A 24,326-nucleotide genomic window follows, 5' to 3' on the forward strand; every position below is an offset into this window, starting at 1 on the left:
TGAATGATTCACAGGTCCCTGTTAGGTGGCTTAACAAATAATAATTATCCATCTAAAAGTGGTCGGATACAAGGACTGGACTGACAATGAGTGTAAAAGCGGTCAAACTTTGGAAGACCTTCGGAAAGCCTGGTGAGCTTTTTGCTATACCACATATGTGAGTCTACTGGTTCTCTCTAAGTAGTCTGCTTTCACGGCTCTTATTTTTGAAAGATGAACGCTTAATTAGAGATTGATTCATTTTAGAGGGTTGTAAAGAGCAATGAAGCAATACCGAGGTAAGAGGCACACCTCTGGCTTCTCTAACCCTGTGTGTGTGTGTGTGTGTGTGTGTGTGTGTGTGTGTGTGTGTGTGTGTGTGTGTGTGTGTGTGTGTCGTGCACTTGTGTGGAAAACTACTCGTGCAGCTGCATGAACTCACACTGCAGTTCTCATGGCATGATTGCTCAGGATGGAAAAACTCCAAACACTCACCGGCTTAAAACAACGTGACTTTGGCTGTACTGTAAACAGCTAATTACTCTTGTGTCCTATCACTGATAAAGCCGCGGCTCATGGAGTGTTTGCTGGAGTATTACACCAGGCCGCTGTCCCCACAGCGCCGACAGGCATCACCCTGCTTTTGTGCTAACACGATGACGTTTGCAAATGTGCGTCAGTGTGCAGTTCAACGCAGGGGAGGCTGTTTTTTGTACTTTTAGGAAAGCACTGTTTCATTAAAAGTGCATGTGTTTAGCTATGCCTGTACCAAGTCAGCAGAAAGTGTGCACAGACCAACTGTATCCACTGTAGAGACTGCACCAGCACACACAGGTGAATCCACACGCTCTGAGTCAGCAGAAACAGGAGCTTAGTGACACCGCTAATGAACCCAACTGTTATTCTTCAATTTAACTCTGAAGCCAGCCAAGGAACTCCTCTCAGGACTGCTACAATTACATGTCAGCCTTCTCCTCCTTAAAGCTGTCTTTCTCCTTATCTGTCATTCACTCTGCTTCTCTGCTTTCTGCTTTATCATGCCTCAGTTCTTTGCACTGTAAAGTCTCATTGTTTGTGGGATCTTTTTTTTTTCCCCCTTCTCTCTCTCATACCATTAAAGGCACGATAAGGTATGAACTGAAGCCGGAACATAGCTGCCAGGTTATGTCATTACATACTTATCAGCTCATTCCATTTCCTAGGTGTCTATCAATCTGTCATTGAGATGGAGGTAGACAAAACTGCTCTTCCTGCAATGGCCAGGAGAGGGCACAGGAAATCAGAGAGAATACATGGAAATCACACAAAGCAAGTCTTAGATTAGGAAGACCTTAAAAATAAAAAGAGAAATATGACATTTTTTTTCTTCCAGTTCAATAGAAATAAGAGGGGGAAAACAGACTGTGAGCACTGGTTAACTGTAGGGCACTTTACATTTAAACAAATCCTCTTTTGAGGTACTGATGTGCTTCATCTATGTTTGCATCATTCATTTCTTCAGTATTTCACTCAACCACGTGTATTTATTAGGATATTCTAAAATACCACGCAGGCTACTTTAATATATCCATTTTTGCTTGTAAAATCCATTTTCTGCTAATAAGTCATTGTTGTTAACTATTTGAAGGTGTGGCTTTTATTTAATTAAATAACTGCCATGCTGTCTTCGTTATTCTTACTCAGATTGAGCCTTTTTGTCTTTACTGTGGGCTTTTTTGTTTTTTGTTTTTTTTTTAATTGTCCTTAGCATCATTGTGAACGTCACAAGGGCGTCACCATCGGGCTGCTTCACCGGCTCCATAACTATATTCTCATCTTGTCTCCCCTTTCCTCCTCCCCCTCCTGCCCCCCAACAGGATGGGGGGCAGGTGACGAGAAACTGCACAGAAAATACGTCCATCGAAGAATATTTTGTCCAGGAAGTCACGACGCAAATACTTCTTTTCCGCCGAGCTCAGGGATGCAGACCGCACCTGATATATGCGTCGCAGCGGATCACAAGCGGAAAACGTTGACCGGAGCACGCACGCACAAGGCTTACGTGTCCAGCCACACACGCTCTACTACGTCGACAAGTTGGGTGCCCTCTCATGTCTAGTCACAAGGCTGGAAAATACTTACCCCGGTACCGCATTAGAGCCCCAGTACAAAATTAAAACCTCACAAGATTATTGCGCCGGTGTGCGTTCACCGGTATTTCCCTCGCAGTAAACGATTCGGAAGGTGCCCCAAAAAGGAGTTCATTTGTTACATAGATCTGCGCTGTAACGACCCCGTGATACGACTGTCGTATCCAAAGAGTTTTCTTTCTTCTTATTCACATGTAAAAGAAATACAAATTTGGGGGGGGTGTACAAATAGACAGGTGTTGTGGCAAAAAAAAACGTGATGTCTGGTATTTGCCTTAAAAATGATTTTTAAAAATCGACTAAAAATAAAATATATTTTTTAAAAACGATTAGCGGTGTTTAAGCTGCTGTAAATGACTTGTTGCATATAAGCTATCAACCATATCTCTAAACTGATATCGAGTCATTCTGAGCCAGAGAGAGCATACCTGGCACACAGTAGGAGCTTCATTCAGGGTTTTTTGTTTTGTTTTTTTGTTTGTTTGTTTTTCCAAAGTGACTTTTACATATTCTTTTTTTTTTTTTTTTTTTTTTTTACATGGAAGGCGTTTTACCGACTTTAAAATATATTTTTCAAGGCAGCTGTGGCCAAGAGGGGAAACGAAGTTTCATGAAATGTCACATAACAGTTCTACAACGATATTTTAAGGGATGGATTGGTCATAATGTAGAACAGAGGACAGATACAACAACGCAGATATAATGATATAAAACTGATCATGTGTCTATTTTATATATAACCCCTTTGTAAATCTTGCCTATTTGCCTATATGCAATATTACACATGTATAAGATCACTTTTTTTCTTTTTTGGTGGGGGCATTCTGGGCTCCTATTAGCGCAGAGCTCTATAGGACACACCTACCAGATCATTCACTTCCTTCGTACCGCGATCTCTCCACACTATACGACAGACAGAAGAGGACGCACTAAGACAAGAGCCGAGTGATGATACCGGGTTAAAGATAAATCAGCCAGAGCTAAAGAGACAAAAGTTTCTCGCCACGATTAAACTGACACCGCGGTTTTCTTTTCCACTGAATATCATCCTCGTCCACGGCTTCAAGTTTCAAATGGACAGACACTTGGAGACGCCTGGCTCAACAAGCATGGGATTATTTCTGTAATGTGGATTGCTACTCCCTTGCAAGAAAATAAAGATCTGCTGCGGAACAATGTGAGACGTTGTGCATCTTGGATTCTCGTGTTTCTGGATATCTTGAAAATAATTGGCAACAGTTGAGACAAAAAGAAGAAGTAGTTAACACGCGAAGGATTGTATCCTTGGGACCAGCATGGATTTGCTTTTACAACCTCCTGCCCTTTCAGAGAAGTTTTAGCCGGTCCTCTTGTATATTGTCGTACTTGTGAACTTCATGCTTGAGAACAAAAAGCCACATTTGGCCTGCTGATTTTATTTTTTTCTAAACAAAGATCGTCTGCCCCCTTGGATTGGATTTCAAACACCATGAACTTTATTGACAGTTTGACACTATTATTTTTGACGCTGTCAGCTGTCAAGGTGAGTGTCCCCGGACAGCAAACTGACCCATAGAGAACAAATTTAAAAGAAAAAAAAAGATCACATCTATTGAGCCATGTAGGGACTGCTCATTAATGTGTAGCTTGTCCTTGTCTTTCCTCTAGCTAGGTCACCGCTCGTGTTTAAACAAGCTCAAATGTTTTGTGGCTTTTTTTTTTTTTTTTGAGGAGATTTAAACAGCCATTACGCAAAAGTGGCGTTGTATAAACATAACCCACACACACTCGGCGGGTGTTGCGAGCCTTTTTTTATCCTGTAAATCTACGCTAAGTGTTTATTTCTTTTATTAAAACGCAGAAAAATCATCTTAAGTTTGGCGTTGGCTGACTGCAGGCCTGCTCTAAAAAACCACCTTGGAGATATTATTACGCTTTAAAGGCGCAGTGGCTCCATTCTGATTTAGGACTTGTGAGCAGGTTCACTACCGGCATTCTGGCTTTTTCTGCTACAAGAAGCGGCTCCAGTTCTCAAACTGGAATTCAACCCTTGATTCCAGTAGTGACCGAACGTTAGTCATCCCCCTCAAACCGAGATTAATCAGCCGATCTAGCGGCGGGATTGTAATGGCGCTTTAGTGCCCACTGTAAATCGTTTTTATATAATCATTAATCAACTGCTGGTATGGCTTTGAGCAAAGGTTTCAAGGTGAAAAAAAATACAACCTCAGTAGGAGGCTGCGCGTTTTCCTGTAACATGATTGGACTTTCTTGTAACACCACTTTCAAAAGAGCCCATTGCTTCCTTTTGGTTTCCGGCGGCAACACAGCTCCTCTCGCGAGCATCTCAGCCCCAGCATAATAAAAGCACTAGCAGGCTGGAGTCCGGTGAAGTGTTCATTGAACTAACTGGATCACTTAATGACAGTTAGGCCTCTCAATCAACACTGGACTGCACGCGGGTGAAGGCTAAAATGCTCGTCTATAAGCCGGCATGTATCATTTAAGAGCCGGTGCTGGCAGCTTGACACCCATACATTAATGTATAGTGCGCTTTTTGGGGGGGCTGGGGTCTCTCAGCCCACAAGGTTGGACCCTCTCACGCCACCAGAAGGGGGTGGGGCCTGCTAACAAACCGACCTTCTTCATTTTTTTCCTCTCCTTTCTTTCTTTTCTTTTCCCCCTCCTCCTCCTCTTTCCTCCTCCTTTCTCCTTTCATTAAGAAACAGAAAAGAGTTTCTTATCGCCAAATGCCGGCTCACTCGGCACAGGCCGTATCTCATGCAACATTGGTGAGATATTGCGTGAGTTGCGCGTGCTCCTATGTGAAAAAAAAATGGGAGAGGGAAGGGTTGTGCGCGCGCGCGTGTGTGAAGACGAGACGGCATTGTGCGTAACGAACGAATGGAAAGTTGCCAAAAAAAAAATCCTTTGTGGCCCAACTGGTGTGGTGACAGCTACCCCCCTGTGAGGGGAAAGTAGCAGGCTGAAATTCTTGCCGGCTTTAATGGCAGCGGTTATTAATCCGTGCTGCCTGGAGGCAGTGGAGCAGCACAACAATAAAGGTCTAGTAACTGAAACTAAACAGCCAATCCTGAAGTTTATGAAGTTTGGTCACGTTAATGTGGCTGAACTTAGGTCAGATGGTTTGACACGCTGTGCCTCCGATCAAACATTTGCCCATATACGGCCTCCCTCACCACATATACATATAAGTTATAATTAGACTAGGAGCAGGCTGATTAAGGAATTGTATCTTCGGGTGTTTTATTTTGAAAAACTGCTACCCCTCGGATGAACAGCTGATGTTCTATAGAACCTTATTGTTATTAGTGTTAAAAGCTTATGAATATTTAAACCCTTAAAATGTGATTGCAGTCTATACCGTGTGTAGGTTGGCCTGTGATAAGAGGCATGTTTGTGTGGTTTTCATGTTTCAACAGCGATGTCATAATGTAAATATGTCTTTGGCACAACTGTGGATAAGTAAGGGGCATGGAGAGGGTTATGCTAAGTTCTTGCACAATCTACTGTAACTAACGGCGTGCTTTTTTTATTTCTTTTTTCTTGCAGAGTGCCCACATACCGAGGGAAACAGAAAGAGGTCCACATAACGGTAGGTGTCCTACAGGGCACCGTGGGAATACAGTCTGTGCTGGACTCCCTGGTTGGCTAAAAGCCAATAAAACAAAGGGCTGGTTTGAATTTCACCTTGACATTAAAGGCAAATTATTGCCTCCTAGTGGACAAAATTGTCATTTGACCCTATGGAGAGTCATCCGGGACCATGACTCTCCTTTTTTTTTTTTTTTTTTTTTAAGCTAAAGAAAATGAGCTGTTTCATCTCTAAATCTTACCGTTGGACACGTTCATGTTGAACAGCATTCCTCCTCGTTTGAGGTTAAGCTGGTGAAATGTTATAGAGACCAGAGTCTTTTATAGAAAGGAATGTCACCCTCTTGGCCTTAAGTTTAGTTTTGCACAATCCCAGCATTGCCCAACATAAATTGGACAATCAGAAGCTGAACTTCGTGATGTTGCTCAGGCCCAGCATGTTTGGTTTGGCTTCCCAGAGGGTTCTCAGACTGGGGTTGTTTTAGGTCCAGCAATGCTCTGAGTGATGTTCTGGAGGTATTGCTGGTCTGTGTGCTAACATCTTTCTCAAGAGCAGAACTCCTGCAAAGACTCAGTGACGGGAGGTTGGTGTGTGGGGGGGAAATAGACTGAAGGTGAAAAGCACACAACAGGCTATTAGTTTACAGCTTTAGGCAATATGGATACAAAAAATTGGGTGACATTCAAGACCAGAGAATATTCAGTGCAGGTGATGACGTCAGACAGCAGTGACTCCGAGTCAGGGTGCATCTACCCTAGGGGATACTTCTATAGTTAACATGGATATTTGGAAAGATGCTGAGATAATAACCTAAAAGTTTGACCTGTAGATGGCAATAGCGGTAAAGACTGCTAATGAGACTGAAGGATATCGCTGACTGACATATGAAGGGGTGGTAAATACATTTGAGGGTCACACATATGTGGATAGGGTTTGTTAACATAAAGTAACAGATAAACTGTTAATACTGTGATTTAGAGGTGAGATGGGCAAATGAACAGCTGAAAAAGTAAGCCAATATGGGTAAAAAAGTTGATACTGTTCTCTAAACGATGAATGGTAAGCTAAAAGTAATTGCACAGATTAATTGGTAAGCTGAGAGTAGTCCGGATCTAATTAGCTCAAATAAACAAGAGCTGGTGTTGATGAAGGGGTTCTTGAGTCTATCTGAGAGGCCTTTGGTGAAGCTGGAGGGTTGGTAACGTCACTCCTGAAGTGAAAAGTGAAAGGGGTTGGAAACACAACATAGAGGAGTACTTGTTAATTTCAGTGAGGAATTACATAAGTGTGTAAAAGTAGGTCAGTCCAGTCTGTATTTGATGGTAGACACCGAGCGCTACTCGATGGAATAATACAACATAAAACGTGTGTTTGCATGTTTATGTGTATAGTGTTTGTTGTGAGCCTGCCAATTTTCTTTATTCACATCTCCATTTAGGTGTGTGTGTTCAGGAGTGACTCACTTATACTATGGCTCCTCTGCCATTTTCTAACTGTGTGCACTGTTACTCTGTCTCCCAGTGATCCCTCTGATGGAGGTGTACAACAAGAGTTTGTGTCAACCTCGGGAGCTTTTGGTGGAAATTCTGCAGGAGTATCCAGATGAGGTGGAGCACATCTTCATCCCGTCATGCGTCGTTTTAACACGCTGTGCCGGCTGCTGCAACGACGAGATGCTGCAGTGCACGCCGACATCCACTTATAACGTTACAATGGAGGTCAGCAACGTTATTTGGAGCAGTAATACTTGTGTTTTTATATTGTTTTTTCTTCTTTGGCAGTTATGCCAAAGAAGGATATGTCTGTATCCTAAATATGGACACTTATTCAGTTTATTTTTGCCCAAACGTCAAGCTAAGAAGGTGCACAGGCTTTACAAGTGTCTGTCCGACCAGCCCAGGGCCCTCATGGTACTTAGCATAAAAAAGCCCCTTCAGCCTGTCCAAGTGCACATAGCTCAAAGGCTGCTTAGGTGTGACCTTTGAGCACTGAACCCTATTGTAGCATGCAAAAGCTGTGCATTTGGATCCATTCGGATCTGCCTTTTCTATTATATTACTACCCTGACTTTAACTTGAGGAACAATGAAGGACACTGGATATTTAGAAATACGACACACCAACGTGTATTTCTTATTTTTCTCTTTCTTTTACAGATTAAAAGAATTAATCCCAGGAGGCAAAAAAATGATATTTTCATGAGTTTTACAGAACACAGCGCATGCGAGTGTAGGTAAGAAACCCTGAACACACACACACACACACATACTCACATCCACACAAAGCACAGCCAAACATCACTGCAGGCAAATCAACGTGCCTTTGTGGAGCAGAGTGGAAGTTGGCCAAGCACGCCATGTGAAGTTATTGTTTGAAGTTTTCATCTGACACATTCACCAGATGTGTATCACCTAAATCCATATCTTATCTTTGCTTCTTTCACTTCGCTGATTCTAAAAAGACCCGAGCAGGTTTGAACACATCACAGCAGACATTCACAATGCTGCTTACATTCATCTTGGTTCCATCGAGTACAATGCCCTCTAAAGCATTGTTTGCAATTGCGACAAGGAGATCGCTCCTCGGTCCATAGTTTAGATATAGGTCTGTGAGATAAGTGTTATAAAGTGGCATTTTGCATTTTACTGGGGCAATATGGTGCTGCAAAAACAGCACTGTATTATTGTTCGAACGATGTGCACTGCAGATTCTGTCCATCTCAGACCCTTCCCTGTGCAAATTACCCCAGCTTCTGCCATGTATGCAAAGGCTCTGCATCAGTGGAAACTAGGTATATATGGCTTCTATTCAAAGGCTTTTATTCAGTGTTATATTTAGATGTGGCCTTGTCTTAGGTTTGATGGTTCACAAGTTGTCTCTGGACCCTCTCACAGACTGCCCAGAGACAAGGTTAACTGTGACTGAAATTACCACGGATCCAGTCAGTTTGCTGTTTTGCTTTGACTGGCAGAAATAGGTGAAACAAGTAACATTATCAACATCAAATGATGTCCCTCTTGTGGCCTAGCATCAACAAACACTATATAATCACTTTTTCTTGTCACCTTTTTTGCTGTTTCTTGTTGGACATGTGTAGTTTTCCATACTCGTGACATTATGATGGCAGATTTGAGCTCTGTGTCATGAATTAGTAAACCTTGACAGAGCGTCAAGGTTTACTAATCCTCCCACGTTTCAGGAAACCCTGACAATAAAGCAAACATTGCAAGTATGAGTATTGGCCAAAGGCCGAGTTGAATAGCTCTTCTTTTTTTTTTAAACTGTATCTCACGTTGAAGCCACTTGTCCATCAAACTTCCGAATTTGGGCAAAATATCCACAGGGAATTAGTTCTGCATGTCTGCAGCAGTGACGTCCTAGTTCACCATTTACTTGAAGCTATAAACCTTTAAGACACCTTTATAAAAATTTAGATGGTGCTATGAATCCATTTAGTTCTATTTTAAAATTATGACTTAACTATTACAGGAACTGCTTTATAGCTATTAAGTCGCTGGGAAACTGATACACATATATATATATATATATATATATATATATATATATATATATATATATATATATATATATATATATATATATATATATTGTACATTGTACATTAAAGGGTTGGTTGATAGCTTTTGGTTTTGTTAAGTTTACAACCCTTCTGGGAATCATCTGCACCTAGATCTCTTTTTACATCAGTGGGTCATTGTTTATGACTGCACATCAAAAGCTACATTGTCACTGAACAATCGCTGATGGTGCTGACGCTACATTTTAGCAAATGCTCACCACTTGGACTGACTGCATTTGATGTGATTGACCAGTAGAATTCAGACATATGTAAATGAGAAAGCTTTGCCAGCATATTTATAACCTACAGGTACAGACATACCTACTCTAAAAACCTGATCAGCATGCCCCTGGTTTGGAGAGGCAGACCCCTCTGGAAAAAAGCTGCTCAGTCCTATACTTTGTGTTTTTGTGACTGGTGCTTAAAACACTTTAGCTATATGGCAGTATGAACTCTAGCTATAACCCAGTGTAAGTATTTAAAGGGTCTATCCTCCAGTATAGGGTTGGCTTTAGTACAGTTTTGTTCTTGTAACTACTCAACTTTTAAATTAAAACTAGACGTTTAGCTTGTAATTGGGTAGTTTTACTGTGTTGCTACTTGAAGTAAAGAATTTGTATCCTAATGTACAGTATATGTAAACACATATACTGTCATGCGTTCTCCATCCTGTGCAGACTTGCTGTACTACTATGTAAAGCAGAAACTTGGCAAGTGGTCTATTACCTTGCAGGAAACATTGTTTCCTAAGACTTTGGAATAACTATTGCCTCCAGATATGCCAGCAACTCCACACTGTTATTGGCTGGGAAGTGAAGCAAACCTGTCAAAATGTGTTTGTAGTTGTGTGTATGTGTTTTGTGTGGATCCATCAATGAATATAATCCAAGAACTGCAAAATTTCCCAATAAATTGAATTCACTTGCCAGTTGCAGATGCCAGATACTTGAAAAGAAACTAGATTTATCATAGGTTCTGGTAAAGGACGGTGACGCAATGTGATGTGAAAAGATTCATGTGATTCCACCCATGATGATAATAAGCCCCGAGTCCCTGATGATCTTGATAAGTATCTGTTTACCGGGATACAGTTGCATGCTGTGATCTAATGTCATGTTGTTTTGTTTCTGCCTTTCAGGTTAAAGAATGAAGTGACAGAAAAGAAAGAAAAGTGAGTACAGCGCTCTTTCTGCATGGAGATTGTGATTTGGGTGGAAAACAATAGGGACTTGAGATTTGATCTTTTTCCGGTTTTGCCTTGCCAACAAACAATCATTTGTCTGCAACTCTCAGCCTTCCCAAATTATACTATAGTCCCTTTTGAACATAAATGATGTGCCTGTTATTTTCCCACTCCCACTTCCTCCTTTTTTCTTTCTTTAATATAAAAAAAGAAAGACAAAAACACAGATAGAAAAGCCAAAAGCAATAACATGTCATCAAAACCTCAGTGAACAAGCAACATGAGATCGTCCTATAGTGAGCACAAATTAACATGCTGCTGTCAGATAATAAACATTGGGAATACCAGCTAATCCCGCTCAGGTCAATGAGTGACACTTGATGAGTTCATTGCACTTGCAAACCTGTCCTTTACACCTTTCCCACCTTTTCTATCTCATCTGCATTCGTCTCCCTCGTCTCTGCTGTGTAGATGCCACTTGACTTCTGCAACTTTGGTTTCTGACTCCTCTGATATAGATAACAGTGTTTTTGAAGATCTGTTAAACTTTTGTGTTTATAGTCCTATCTTAAGAGGGCCTCCCTTTGAATACTACAGAAGTCAGTGTGCTAAGGGTCATTAAACTCTTTAATCCTCTTTCTGTGAGTAGCCGTTGATATTTTTCCATTGTGGGGTTGTTGTTTTGGTTTTATGTCAGGTCGTCTGTCATATAGATAAGGGGTAGCTGCGTGATCTTCTTGAACTTTGCTTTAACTGTTTTTGCGAGTGTGGCTTTGGTGGGGTGTTACTTTAGGGTAACAGTTCATGTTCTTGTTTCTGATATTTTGATTCATGTTGGCTAACCTCTCTAAGGCAAGAGTCTCAAAGTCTGTTAGGATGACTCATTATGTTGAGGTTGTGAAATTAGTTAATTATCAACGTCTCTGCGGAAATTGTGTGGATTTTACATTTGAAACACGTCTGCTTCATTCTGTTACACAGACCTAGATGCTGTATTTATCAATCAGTCCTAAATGGGGCTTAGTTAGCCCCATTTATGACTTCTGCAGTCTGTGATCCAGATACATCCCTGAATCAAAATGTTATTTTTAGCCATGCTCACAGTGATAGCAATGACAGATTCTTTTCAGTTTGCCAGTCCATCCGCAGTTTTCCCTGAACTAAAAATTCTCTACAATTATTAGCGCATTTTGTACAAGAAAACAGTGATCGTTTCAATATTAATCATGACTTTGGTTATCCCCCAACTTGTTCTCTATTACATTCATGTTTAGGTGGGGAAAAAACAACTAGTGGGTGGACAGTCTTGAATGTTGCACACATCCATTGAGTGGTGATGGTCTGCAGAAAATAATTTGATCCCTTCCAATCATTCATAAAGCGCCATCAATATCACCCGCTTTGGATTATGAATACGTATTTGCAAAACTAACAACATACCACCACCAGCCGCGGCTGGGCATAGTGCTAATTGGCAAATGTTATCATGCTAATACACTAAACCAAGGCTAAATAGCCTTTTACCTAGCTACACATCAACATGTTAGCATTGTCATTGTGAGCAAGTTACCATGCTGATGTTGCATTTAGCTCAAAGCACTGCTGTGCTAAAGTTAAACCTAAATGTGCTGCTAGCATGGCTGCAGCCTTCCTTCCCAGTCATTTTCATAAAATGAAATTTGGTTTGCCCATCAATAAGGTAGCTAGGTGTCAAGTGCAGAGTGGACACATGTGGAAAGAGACGTGTAAAATAAGGAAAGATTCAGTCAAATGAGAATCCAATTCTAATAATAGTCTAAAAATCTAAAATTCTTTGACAGACTGCACTACCAACAGCAGCAAAACCTTCAAGAAAAACATCTGTCATACTAAAAAGAGGGCAACTTTATTTTTAAGGTCACCCACTGAACATAAGTTTAAAAAAAGCACCTATGTGACTGAATAATGGAGTAACATCAGGTTATGTGCTTTGATATGACCTGAGGTCACAGGACTATACAGCTCTGTGAAAAATGAAGTTTTCACGGGACTTTATACGGTCCTGTGAAAAACTAAGTACACCCTTTTTGCTTCCACAATGATTAAAAGAGTAAATAGCAGCCAAGCGCTGATAATGAAATGTACTTGGTTAACTGATAATAATTTAATCGAGTACATTTGCTGATTATCAATTAATTGATAATCGATTAATTAATATCTCTTTAAAAGTAAAGTTTTGGCAGTTTTCTGGTCTGGAACATTCAGCTGTGTGTTAACACAATGCCACAATCTTCCCAGGAGTGGACGTCCGAGTCAGCTCAACCCAAGGTCTGACCCTGCAATGCTCAGAGAAACTACAGACTCTACAGGCCTCAGTTAGCATGTTAAATGTATGGCTTGTTTGGAAGGCTGCCAGGAAAAAGCATCTTCACTCTAAAAAGACAATGGCAGCACGGCTTAGGTCTGCAAAGTTGCATCTGAACAAACCACAAGACTTCTGGAACGATGTCCTTTGGACAGATGAGACCAAAGTGGAGACGTTTGGCCATAATGCACAGCACCACATTTGGGGAAAACAAGCACAACATATCGGCAAAAGCATCTTATATCGACTATCAGCCACAGTGGTAGAGGGATGATAATTTGGGTTTGTTTTCTAGCCAAAGGACCTGGGCACCTTGCAGTCATTGAGTCGGCCATGAACACCTCTATATACCAAAGTATTCTAGAGACCGTGTGAGGCCATCTGTCCGACAACCAAAGCTTGGTCCTAACTGGGTCATACAACAAGTCAAATCTCCAACAGAATGGCTTTAAAAGGAAAGGTGCTGCAATGGCCTAGTCAGACCTCAACCTGATCGAAATCCTGTGGAGGGGCATTGGAGCTGTGCATAAATGAATTCCCGCAAACATGGATGAACTGGAGAATCGCTGTGAAGAAAAGTGGACCAAAATTTCTCCAGAACGATGTGTGAGACTGAAAGTCTTACAGAAAATAACCGCTTTAAGATATTGCTGCTAAAAATTCTTCGACAAGCTCTTGTATCATGGGGTGCACTTAGTTTTTACCAGGACTACATAGAGTCCTGTTAAAACTTTCTTTTTCACATCACTGTGAGTCTGACACTGCAGTTGTATCACGTCTTCTGTGCATGATACAATTGCAACGCTTCTATTTATTTCTTATTCCTCCTAATATTTATAATATTTTATATTTTTTCTTACTTAGAAAGTAGAATTAATGTACTGTATATATGCTAGCCATAAATACCAATAGATACTTGTAATCATGTTTTTGCTGTTACGTCTAACTAACAAAAAGTTTCCAGCATAATTAAATATACCTTGTGCAGCGGAATTATATCTGACTCAGCTCGTTATAAATAATGCATATGAAATCCAGCCTATACACCAGGTGCATGCTTTGTAAGCACACACTGGCCTGTTCTCATTGTGCTGCAGTTTGTAACAAGTCGAGTCAGTGATAAAGAGTTGGCCCGAATAGACTAAAAGATGCGGTTTTGGTAAAGTCCAATTTTTTTTGTATTCAGATCATCTGGGAAACTTCCACCCACCATAACCTACAAAGAACAATATGCTTTCACTCTCTGCAGAGTCATTGTACTTATTATTTAAACATATATACATATCTTTTGAGCCCAGTTTTGGGCAGTGAAGGAACTTAGTCTCGGAATATGCGATATTAATCATATTCACACAGTGAGCTGCTTTACTCTGGCTGTTTTTTGAGAAAGAGGATATAAGTTGTTGTCTTGCTTTCTAAAAGCGTTATTTGTAGGTCATTTAACTCATGATGGAGTTACTTTCTCACTACGCTCATTCATTTCACATCATATCTCATCGTATTAATTGGGTCCAGAGAGCCTTGTGTGAAGTTAGAATCCCAATATAAGCCAATCAGTAACAAAAATTAAAACTCTTAGCTAATAAAATGATATACATATTTTTTTAAAAACCAAAAACATTGCGATCAATTCATGTTGGCTTAAGCAATTATCATTCAGAGATTTAAGCACGTCACTCTCATCAGTCTCTCAGGCATCTCTCTGCCTTGTTCTCCTGTCTCTCTTGCAGAAAATCCCGGACAGGCAAGAATAAAGGCCAAAAGAGAAAACGAAAGAAAAACCCTGAAAATACAATTCATGATGCGTATGTCAGCTCTGCCTTCTCCACCTACCTGCACCTGAGTGTTGCGCTTCTTATAATTAAGCTAATCTGGGAGGAGTTATTTTGCCCCTTTTAATTTGTACCATTTAATTTGCTTATCGGCCCTATCGATTAGCATGTTGCTTCCGTGTGGTGTCCAAACTTTGTCTTGTCATCCATGTCCTAAATATTCAGAATCTTAGACTGTATATAAAAGACATACACAGTTTTTAGGTTTCAGGAACTTCCACTGTGGAAGTTTTTCAAACCTGTATTCTTTCTTCTGGCCAGCAGGGGAATTTTTAGCTATCCAGCTTCTTAGTCAGATCCGTTCCTCGCTCGTTTGAACAAACCGCGATGGCAAAAAAGAAGTCTTTGCTAACGAATGGGTAATTCATATTGGCTGTGTCCACCTTTTATCTACAGTCTATGTTCAGGATATTAGACTATGCCCTGTTTGCCGATGTGTTTTGCGAAGGTAGCTTCAGTTAAATTTTGAGTGATAACTAGGGGGTACTTCAGACCACATACCAACTTGCAAGGAATAAACATTAACCTCAAAATCTCCAACTAATCTCCTAGTAATATAACCGAGGCAATGGTTGACTGATGTTCGAGACGAGATACAGCATTGTATCATAAAACCGACAAAAACCTAGGGTTCAAATTGGCTGTGGCTTCTTGTCAGATAGCTCTTTTTATTATTGATAATGTCCACGTTTAAAGGAGTTCAAATAAACAGATCTTAGATCAGCTGCTAGCTGTAACATGAACCTCCTGTCTACTGACACTGATCTCAGATCCACCAGCATGGCTTTGCCAACCGGCTCATACTGTTCTGGTATCTGTGCTGGGATCACCAGGGTTGTAATCATAGTCCCGTCTTCAGTGTTGAGTCTGTGCTGCTTTGCTGTGTCTCGTACCCGTCTCCTTTCCCCACTTTGTTCTTTTCATCTTTACAAACAGTTTTTTGTTTGGTTTTTTTGCTGTCCTGTGCTTAATGCTGGTACTTTTCATGTTATGTGAAGATATGAGTGATGCTATCTATTGCTTTTTTTTTCAGCAAATTGTTTAGCAAGGACTGTTTTTTTATTTCTTTGTTTGCCTGCTTTTGTGTCTGAAACCATAAAAAACTAATATTTTATTCAAAAGTAATATAACGAGATCATGTTTCTTCAGTGTTCATACTGTGAAGAGATTCCTGTCTGTATTTTCACTTGTAATTTGTATATTAAGATGTCAATGAAGTATCTGGGGCTTCACACCTGCTGAGAATTGTAATTCAGATGACTTTCAGCCTTTGTTTTGATTTCATGTCTCTCTGTGGGAAACCTAGTCCTCGGCTTTCCTTCAATAAAATGAAATCTTTCCTAACAGTGCATCAAACAGACCCTCGAGTCTTCTTTATCACGAGTTTAGAGTGAGAGTGAGAAGTGCGCTGTCACTGACCCGCACTTTAAAGCCATATATTGCTTTGTGATGCATGAACTGGTCTCGAGCTTCGCTAACTGCATGTCTAACACATCGTTCATTCAGGAGAGGTCGAATCAGCTAGGCAAGGATGGGGGTAGGGAGCAGGTTTATTTCTACTGCTTGACTTTCTGCCTGCTCTGAGGGATCCTGTGAGCAATACTATACAACTGTCACATGCACAAATTGGCAGTGGCTCGGAGGAGCAAACTGGAGCATATGAAAGGGTTGACCCAAGGGTGACCTTTCTTATGGGTGATAACGGTGCACTGTGATAATCTGCCTTTCCTTCTTCCTCCCCATCTCCTTGTGTTGTCTGTCCAGTGTTTGTGAGCCGTGTTGTGATCAGTGCTCAGAGAGGAGAAAGCGTTTGTTTGTACAGGACCCTGCAACCTGCCGGTGCTCCTGCAAACACACAGACGAATACTGTAAAGAACGCCAGCTAGAGCTCAACGAGAGGACCTGCAAGTAAGTAACATCGGCAAAGTGGTTCACCCATTTGTTGGACTAAACGGAAAACCTGTGTGGAATTTATAGTAATGCAACCAACTTAAGATCCAAATATAGTTCGGTCAGATGACATCGGTAGCAAACAGGCTCTAGTCACAACATCCCTGTTAGACTCCACTATGGAGGCTTTTGCAGGTTCTCTTCATATTCAGTCGCGTGACTACTATAGCTTCTAGTACAACTATAAACTACTGTAATCTAATGTACTAGCACTGGAACATGGTTTGCATACAAAATTGTATGCTGTTTCTTGTAGTCTTACAGTCTTTTAAATGCAAAAACAGTACATAAAATCATAGACTGCATTTATAGCAACTGAGATGCCAGTAACCGGTTTGCGTACTACCAATTTGAAGGTTCAAGTGAGGAATTTTGGGTCATTTGAGGAACTGCAGTTTCTGGATAAATATATGTTGAACTGGCAAAGTCTGCAGTCTGCAGAAATTTGTTTCAATGCCCTTTTCATTGTTTTAAACTATGATTATTTCAAAAAGCTGCATCCCTGCTTGCCCAGGACCAAGCGGCAAATTGACTTAATTATTAATTCACTAGCTGGGACCACACCCTTATGTAGATCTGACAGCATATGGGGTTTGGGGTAGGCCTACTGGGCCAGACAGATCCCCAGATAGTACTGAGAGGTGAATGAATCGGAACAGCTTATAGTACAGTAGGGCATAGATGGAGAACTGGAAGGGGAGTTTATGAGATAAGTTATCTCCAAATAAATGCCACCTTGCCTGCATTTGTGTGAGCAAGACAAAAGAATTAAAAATAGGCTGATTTTGCTGTTCCCTATAAACATTTATTGCGCTTATGATCATTTCTCTTTCTTCTTGTTTAGATGTGACAAGCCAAGAAGATGAGAGAAGTGGGGGCACCAGATGTACAAGATGAAGGAATATATTAGAGATACTTCACAGCACGCACTTTTTGACCTTTGAACTATAAGCTCTTCTTTTCTGTGGAAAGCATTCCCCATGGACCGAAACAGAACAAAAAGAAGGACTGAACTGAAATTTCCTCCCACTGTATATCTGTGTGTACATAGACCACATTTAAAGAGAGAAAAAAAAGAATATACAGAATTGTTGCTGCTACTGTAATAACTAAGCCCATGATTCGTCTAAAAGCAAAATAGGAGCTATGTGGTTTTGCATTTCTAGCAGGCTTGCAGTGCAGGTGTAGTCTTATCGTCAGATCATTGTGTACAATTACTCCACTGGATACGAGTCTACTGTGGTTGTGTTTCAATCATAACATGCGAAACCTCTCAATCTAATATATATTTAACTGCTAAAACAGCAGGCAGGACTGAAGAGGACGTGGGTGTCTTTTTTTTTTTTTTTTAAGCGATGGATGGACCTTTCTCAGACGACGTTTTGCCTTTTTTCTCCTCGTGATATCACTTCCTTCCCTCTGAAGACTTTGCAGCACTGACCTGTGCTTACATGGGTCACGTCTGTGATCAGAGGAGACTCTGAAGTGCCATATACTTTTAAAGGGATACTGGTCATCGATATAGAGTTTGTATGTATTGCTATGTCCTACAAGAAAACCACTGTATGATTGATTCCATTTGAAAACTGTGCCTCACGAAAGAGTACTGCTTTTTAAATTATTTTTGTTTGCATTGTTTCAGGAGTCTGTCAACTGTCGACGTAGTTTTCTTCAATGTTGAACTCAATACAGAATCCAGTGATTATACAGCTTCTCTAAACCTGTACATAGTTAATATCTCTCTCTAATAGTTCATTCTAGATAATTTATGTTATAGAGTATTTTTCAGTATTCAGTCTACCCATATTTAATTTGGTCTATTTATGTATGCAGTGTTATGTACCTGTGGCTGTCCTATCTCCCCATGTGTAAGGTCACTGATGGCTACTCTCGTTTCTACGAAGCAAAATAAGCAACAACAAAAAAATCATAAATGATTTTAACATTCCCAAATAGATCATTTGTACTGATAACACCTCCTCCTTTTCAACCCGTCTCATCTAAGGGCGTGGGTACTCTGTAGAATTTCAACTTGTGTGTGTGTGTGTGTGTGTGTGTGTGTGTAAGAGTTAATGTCTATATGAGTGATTGAATGGGATACATCTGTGTGAAGTAAGTATTTAAGTATTTAAGTAAGTAGCGGACGTTTGTTTTGTACACGGCCCAAGATGCAAATATAAAAAACTACTGCTCGCAGCTCAGTATACAATACTACAACACTACCACCGTTTTCAAATCTGGATAACAATCTGCATCTTTCTGCCATCAGTCTTAGAGCCCTAATTATTAGATCCCTTTGTCTCTTCTTCACTATTAACATGTTTTCTTTGTCTGTGTAAACAGTAAAGCATATTTATTTTCAAATCATATTGTTTTATAAAAAATAAGAAAAGGGTTGCTGTGTTGTGAATGCTGTGTTTTTCGGAAATTTAATTGGGCAGCGGTGTTCTTCTGTTTTTGTGCGGCAAAGTGACATTCGCACATCTAATAATAATGAAAGAAAGCCGAAGAGACGAATAAGAAACTCCTGCACATAAATATATATATATTTTTATGAGAGACCGATATTCAGTTCAATGAATAAAATGCCACCTTAAAGCACCATGCAATATCTTCATTTGTTAAATCTGAGTATAGACGGCTGCAGTGGGGAAGTAATTATTCAATTCACTGCTGAATTTGTAAGTTGTGCTCACTTCCAAAGAAATGAACAGTCTCTAATATTTAATGGTAGAGAGAGTTTCTTGTAGTTGGTCACCAGGTTTGTACACGTCTAAGGAGGGATGTTGGCCCACTCCTCTTTACAGAAACTCTCTAAGCTTCAGCTCCCACCACATTTTTTTCTGGCTGGGCCATTCCACAACTTTAATGTGCTTCTTCTTGGCCACTTTTTTGTTTTGTTTTTTTATTGTTTTGCTGGAAGACCCTTCCAGACCCATCTTCAGTGTTCTAGCTAAAGGAACAAGGTTCTCATCCAATAATTTATGGTCCATTGGCCCACTCCGGGTCAGGGACGAGACCCTGCCCCAAGTGGAGGAGTTTAAGTATTTCGAGGTCTTGTTCACGAGTGATGGGAGAAGGGAGCGGGAGATCGACAGACGGATTGGTGCCAGTACAGCGTCCGCACCACTGCAGCCGCTGTACCGGTCTGTTGTGGTGAAGAGAGAGCTGAGTGAAGTGAAGCTCTCAATTTACCGGTCAATCTACGCCACTACCCTCACCTATGGTCACGAGCTGTGGGTAGTGACCGAAAGCACGAGATCGCCATTACAAGCAGCAGAAATGGGTTTCTTCCTAAGGGTGACTGGCCTCTCCCTTAGAGATAGGGTGAGAAGTTCAGCCATTCAGGAGGGGCTCAGTGTAGAACCGCTGCTCCTCCACATCGAAAGGAGCCAGTTGAGGTGGTTCGGGCATCTGACGAGGATGCATCCTGGGCGAGGTTTTCTGGGCATGTCCCACCGGGAGGAAGCCCAGGACACACTGGACACGCTGGAGAGATTATGTCTCTCGAATGGCCTGGGAACGCCTTGGTGTTCCCCCGGATAAGCTGGAGGAGGTGGCTGGGGAGAGGGAGGTCTGGGCTTCTCTGCTTGGGCTGCTGCCCGTGCGACCTGGCCCTGGATAAGCGGAAGAAAATGGATAGATGGATGGACCCTCAATGCAGTAAAATTGTCCTGTAGCCTTAGCAGGAAAAACAGCCCAAACCATAATGTTTCCACCTCCGTGTTTGACAGCGGGGATGGTGTTCTTTGGGTCGTACTCTGCATTTCTGACACGGCAGGTCGTTGATGCCAAAGAGCTGCATTTATGTTTCACCTGACCACAACACTTTCTCCCAAGCCGTGTCTGAATCTCTGATTAAAGAGATTACAGAGACCAAATACTTATCTCGCTCAGTGACATGCAAGTCAGTGTGAGAGTTTTACGTAAGGTGTTTTTCTGGGGTTTTGGTTGATATTCTGTCTCTTTACATTAAAAATGAAACTACCATAAAAATTGCAGACTGTTCATTTATTTTGAAGTGAGCAAATGTACAAATTCTGCAGGACATCAAATAATTCATTCCTCCAACTGTCTATCAGAGCGCAGAAGAGAATGACACTTAATTTGTGTTGATTTGTGTGATTAACAGTAAAGGCAAGATAAATGTGCTTTTTTATGCAGGTTATGGTGAGACAAATCTGGGATACATTATACTCACTCTGCAGTAGTTGGTGTGATCATGCATACCTTGTTTAAATTTAGCCACTGTCCCACTCAAGATTGTCTGTTGGTGCACCACTGGACCATTTTAAGCTCTGCTGTTATTTTTAAATCACTCCACGGAAGTCTGCTCTGGCTGCTTGCACTCACACACCTGCGGATGTGCACTGGATTTCCTCCAGCATGTCGAAACAGTGACCTCGTACTTGAATTTCAATTAGGAGAAAATGACATAGTGAGTTATAGTGAAATTAATCATGTGAGTAGAGCAGGTAGGGACCAAAATCTGCTGACTGCCAGCATACAACAGAAGAGTGGAACATGCCCACAGTTCAATTCGTTGCACCAAATATCCCCTTCTCAAAAGCCGACCCCCCGTTTAGCTTTTAGGTCATAGTCAGATACTGGGCTGTCATCCCTGACATGAAGGTCAGATGACATCAGGTTTATGTTCACTATCTGCACAAGCTGGAGGTGCATGCAAATGCACACTTGCAAGTTTAAAAAGAGCCACCTAAAAATAGCAGCCACGCTTGAAGCGATCCAGAGGTTCAGCCTGGCCGAACTTAAATCAGATCTGATTTTTACTTTTATTTTTACTGTTTTACAGGCGTAGTCATGGAGCGCATTGATTGCTTCGCATTCATTTCACTACATCAACATTTGGACTACTGAATAAAGCCGCCAACCCACCGCCAATCACTGTATTGATGGGGGAGATGTGCTGACGCAGTGGGCTTTATGGTTGCTGTATAATGATTGTTGCCATAATCACTTTCAAGTTAGCGTGTAAAATCCTTCCTAATCGTTTTTTATTATACGATGTAGTGCTTTGGCATCTGATAAACCTTTAAACGCATGAATCTATTACGTAAATCAGCCTTCCTGGATCATATTTCATTGATTCGAAGAAACACTGCATCCCTTCTGCTCAGCTCTCTGCAACTGTTAGGCATTAACAAGCAAATCCTCAATGACGACAAGGAATACTTCCAAAACAAGGAGTCAATCATTATCTGACTGTGTCTTTATATTGGGGGGGGGGGGGGGGGGTGCAGGTGAGCTTTCAGCTACACAGATATCTACTTGAGTCAACATCACTGGCTGCCACTTGTTAAATTGAATGGAATAAAGATTCTTGTTTACCTGCATCATCGATCTACCTTTTCATTGGCCCCACAGTCCCCACAGCAACTTTTCTTGGAAAGACCTTTTTAGGAACTCAAAAACATTACCTAGAAATAAAGTCCTAGGAACTGATTTCCTTTTTTTTGGCTCATGGTCTACAGTTCCCGTTTACCCCTGTAGACCCTGTTTTCCCCCACTCTGCCTTTTAATTTGAACTTTTGGACATGCAGCTTATATTTTGACACTTTATGCATGTGTTTTACAGCAAACCTGATATCAGCAGCTTCCAAATAAAAGTAGGCTGTCTATTTTTGCTCAGCTTCTCCAAATAACCATTTTGTCTCAATTTTTACCCAAAAGGGGGGACAATGAGCAGGTTTAGCTGTAAGAGCATGTATTAGTCAGTGACCCTTCAGCAGCAGCTGATCTCTAGGACCAAATCTAACCCCTATGAATGTAGCTTAAGTGGCAGTTTTTGGCTCTTTGGACGTGTTTGTTTTAAAACTCTGTTCCACTTAGCCCCATTGCTTGCTGCTTGCTGGATTAGCTCCTGCATGGTGCTAATGCAGCCATGCAAAAGCTCTGCTCTCCCTGGCTCATGCTCTTTATGTGCATACCTAGATATAAAGCACACCATATAATCCCTGTAAATTGTGGGCCCCCCTTCACTGGGTAAAACTCCCACAAGAATGCCATAAACCATCTAATCTGTGATTTAACATGAGCCCAGAAAGAAGCAAGCAAGTTAGCTGCCTGTCCAGATTGTCCAGATGAATTATGTTAACATGATTTAAACTTTTTCAGATTTTTATATGTTTCATAAAAAGACTCAGAGGGGAATTTGTTGTTTATAACTATGATCTCACCAACAAATGGATAATATACAGTACTGTGCAAAAAAAGTCACCTCTCATTTCTTTATATTTTGCAAGAAAAGTGGGGAAAAGATGTAAACACAGTATACAAGGCAAAAGAGTTTGTGCAATTCTAACAAGCTTGAATGTCATTAGTCATTGAATAATTCTCCAGGCTTCTTGGACGACATTTAAAGCTGTTCTTTGGATGTTGGCTGCTTTCATTCTGTTCTCTGTTGAGATAATCCCACGCTGCTTCAATAATGTTGAAGTCCGGGCTCTGGGGAGGCCAATCCATGACTAATAGTGTTTACTCCATGAGCAGCGTATTTGCAATCATGAATCGTTGCCAATCAGATGTTTTCCCAATGGTGGATCAAAATCTGAAGATGCTTTTCTGCATTCATAATTCCATCAGTTCTGACAAGATCTCCAACACCATTGACTGAAAAACAGCCTCAAACAACTACAAAGCCTTGTACTCACTGTTGTACTTCTCCTCCAATCTGCTCCATGCATATTGATGACAAATGATGTTGCCACTTATTCTCTTTCCAGTTCTTGTGTAGTTTGGTATATCTCATCCTTTTCTCCCTGTTTCCCTTAGGAATGGCTTCTTGACAGCCACCCTTCCGCTGATGCGATTTCTGATGAGGCTTCAGTGAACAGCAGATGGATCGATTGAAGGGCCAGATGCATCTCTCAGGTCCAGTGTCAGGTCTTTGCTAGATTTTTTTTTCTATTTCTGCTGTTTAAGAATCAACTTGTTGGAACAAAGGTACCATTTATGCCTGCCAAGCTGTTATATTTAGCATTTTTCCTACATTCAGGTTTTACAACAGGCTGCTGGTAACAAAGTGCATAAAAAACTATTTAAAATTGGTCTGTGGTGGGTAAACGCAACACATTTTCATTTTCTTTTTCTTATTGAATGATTCACAGGTCAGTCTTAAAGTAGCTTAACAAACAAGAAACATTCCTATACAGTATGGACAGAATTCAATAAAATTATTGGTCCTGATTACTCTAACCACACCAAAAAACAACAGTCAGGTAAACTGAAAGCAAAAAAAAAAGGTGTGTAAAAGCAGCTGACATGTGTGTACATGTGTGTGGTTGGAAAACAGGCAAATCAAACTTTCTTTTCACGTTTCCCCAAAAAGGAAGATAAGTAAATCTGAATGGGGAACTTTATCTGTAAGGAGTGTTTGTGAAAACAGTGAAATCTATCGATATCACATCATATACTGATGATGCAATCGAATCACACCATTGCAGAATGAAAGAAAAATATCACACTCAACGGAAGACTGCTCTGGTGCTCCTTTTATTTACTTTTAACTGGTGCAACATGTCATGATCAGCATGACTGGTCTTTGTGCTTTGCTGGATTTTGAGCATTGCGATTAATATCCGAGTCAAAGACACAGAAGAATGCAAAAGATTATCAGATCAACTTGGGACCTTGCCATCCCATGGCCTTTTGGGGGGATATTTGGACATTAGGGGTTAGGGTTAACCCACTATAGGTTTGAACTTAGACCTTTCTT

General features: G+C 40.9%; 1 protein-coding gene across 3 annotated transcripts; it reads left to right on the forward strand.

Annotated features, from left to right (window-relative positions):
- Positions 1-2,999: 2,999 nt before the first annotated feature.
- On the forward strand, positions 3,000-19,210 carry vegfab (vascular endothelial growth factor Ab). Of its 3 annotated transcripts, none has more exons than XM_080883297.1 (8): positions 3,000-3,630; positions 5,661-5,703; positions 7,225-7,421; positions 7,859-7,935; positions 10,421-10,453; positions 14,540-14,614; positions 16,406-16,549; positions 17,436-19,209. In XM_080883297.1, the coding sequence occupies exons 1-8, from the start codon at positions 3,577-3,579 to the stop codon at positions 17,455-17,457; spliced, it is 645 nt and encodes a 214-aa protein (XP_080739423.1). In that variant the 5' UTR covers positions 3,000-3,576; the 3' UTR covers positions 17,458-19,209. The 3 variants fall into 3 exon arrangements, with proteins under 3 accessions (XP_080739423.1, XP_080739424.1, XP_080739425.1); XM_080883299.1 differs by lacking the exon at positions 3,000-3,630 and adding an exon at positions 4,771-5,152 and having other exon boundaries at positions 17,436-19,210; XM_080883298.1 differs by lacking the exon at positions 14,540-14,614 and having other exon boundaries at positions 3,001-3,630; positions 17,436-19,208.
- Positions 19,211-24,326: the final 5,116 nt, after the last annotated feature.

Source organism: Rhamphochromis sp. 'chilingali' (assembly GCF_963969265.1).
Source record: "Rhamphochromis sp. 'chilingali' genome assembly, chromosome: 5".
NCBI lineage: Eukaryota > Metazoa > Chordata > Actinopteri > Cichliformes > Cichlidae > Rhamphochromis > Rhamphochromis sp. 'chilingali'.

Bases quoted from the DNA above. Each gene is read 5' to 3' on its own strand.
- vegfab (XM_080883297.1), top strand. From the start codon at position 3,577: ATGAACTTTATTGACAGTTTGACACTATTATTTTTGACGCTGTCAGCT. The intron at 5,704-7,224 runs GTAGGTGTCCTA...TCTGTCTCCCAG, and splicing joins AGAAAGAGGTCCACATAACG to TGATCCCTCTGATGGAGGTG. The intron at 14,615-16,405 runs GTATGTCAGCTC...TTGTCTGTCCAG, and splicing joins GAAAATACAATTCATGATGC to TGTTTGTGAGCCGTGTTGTG.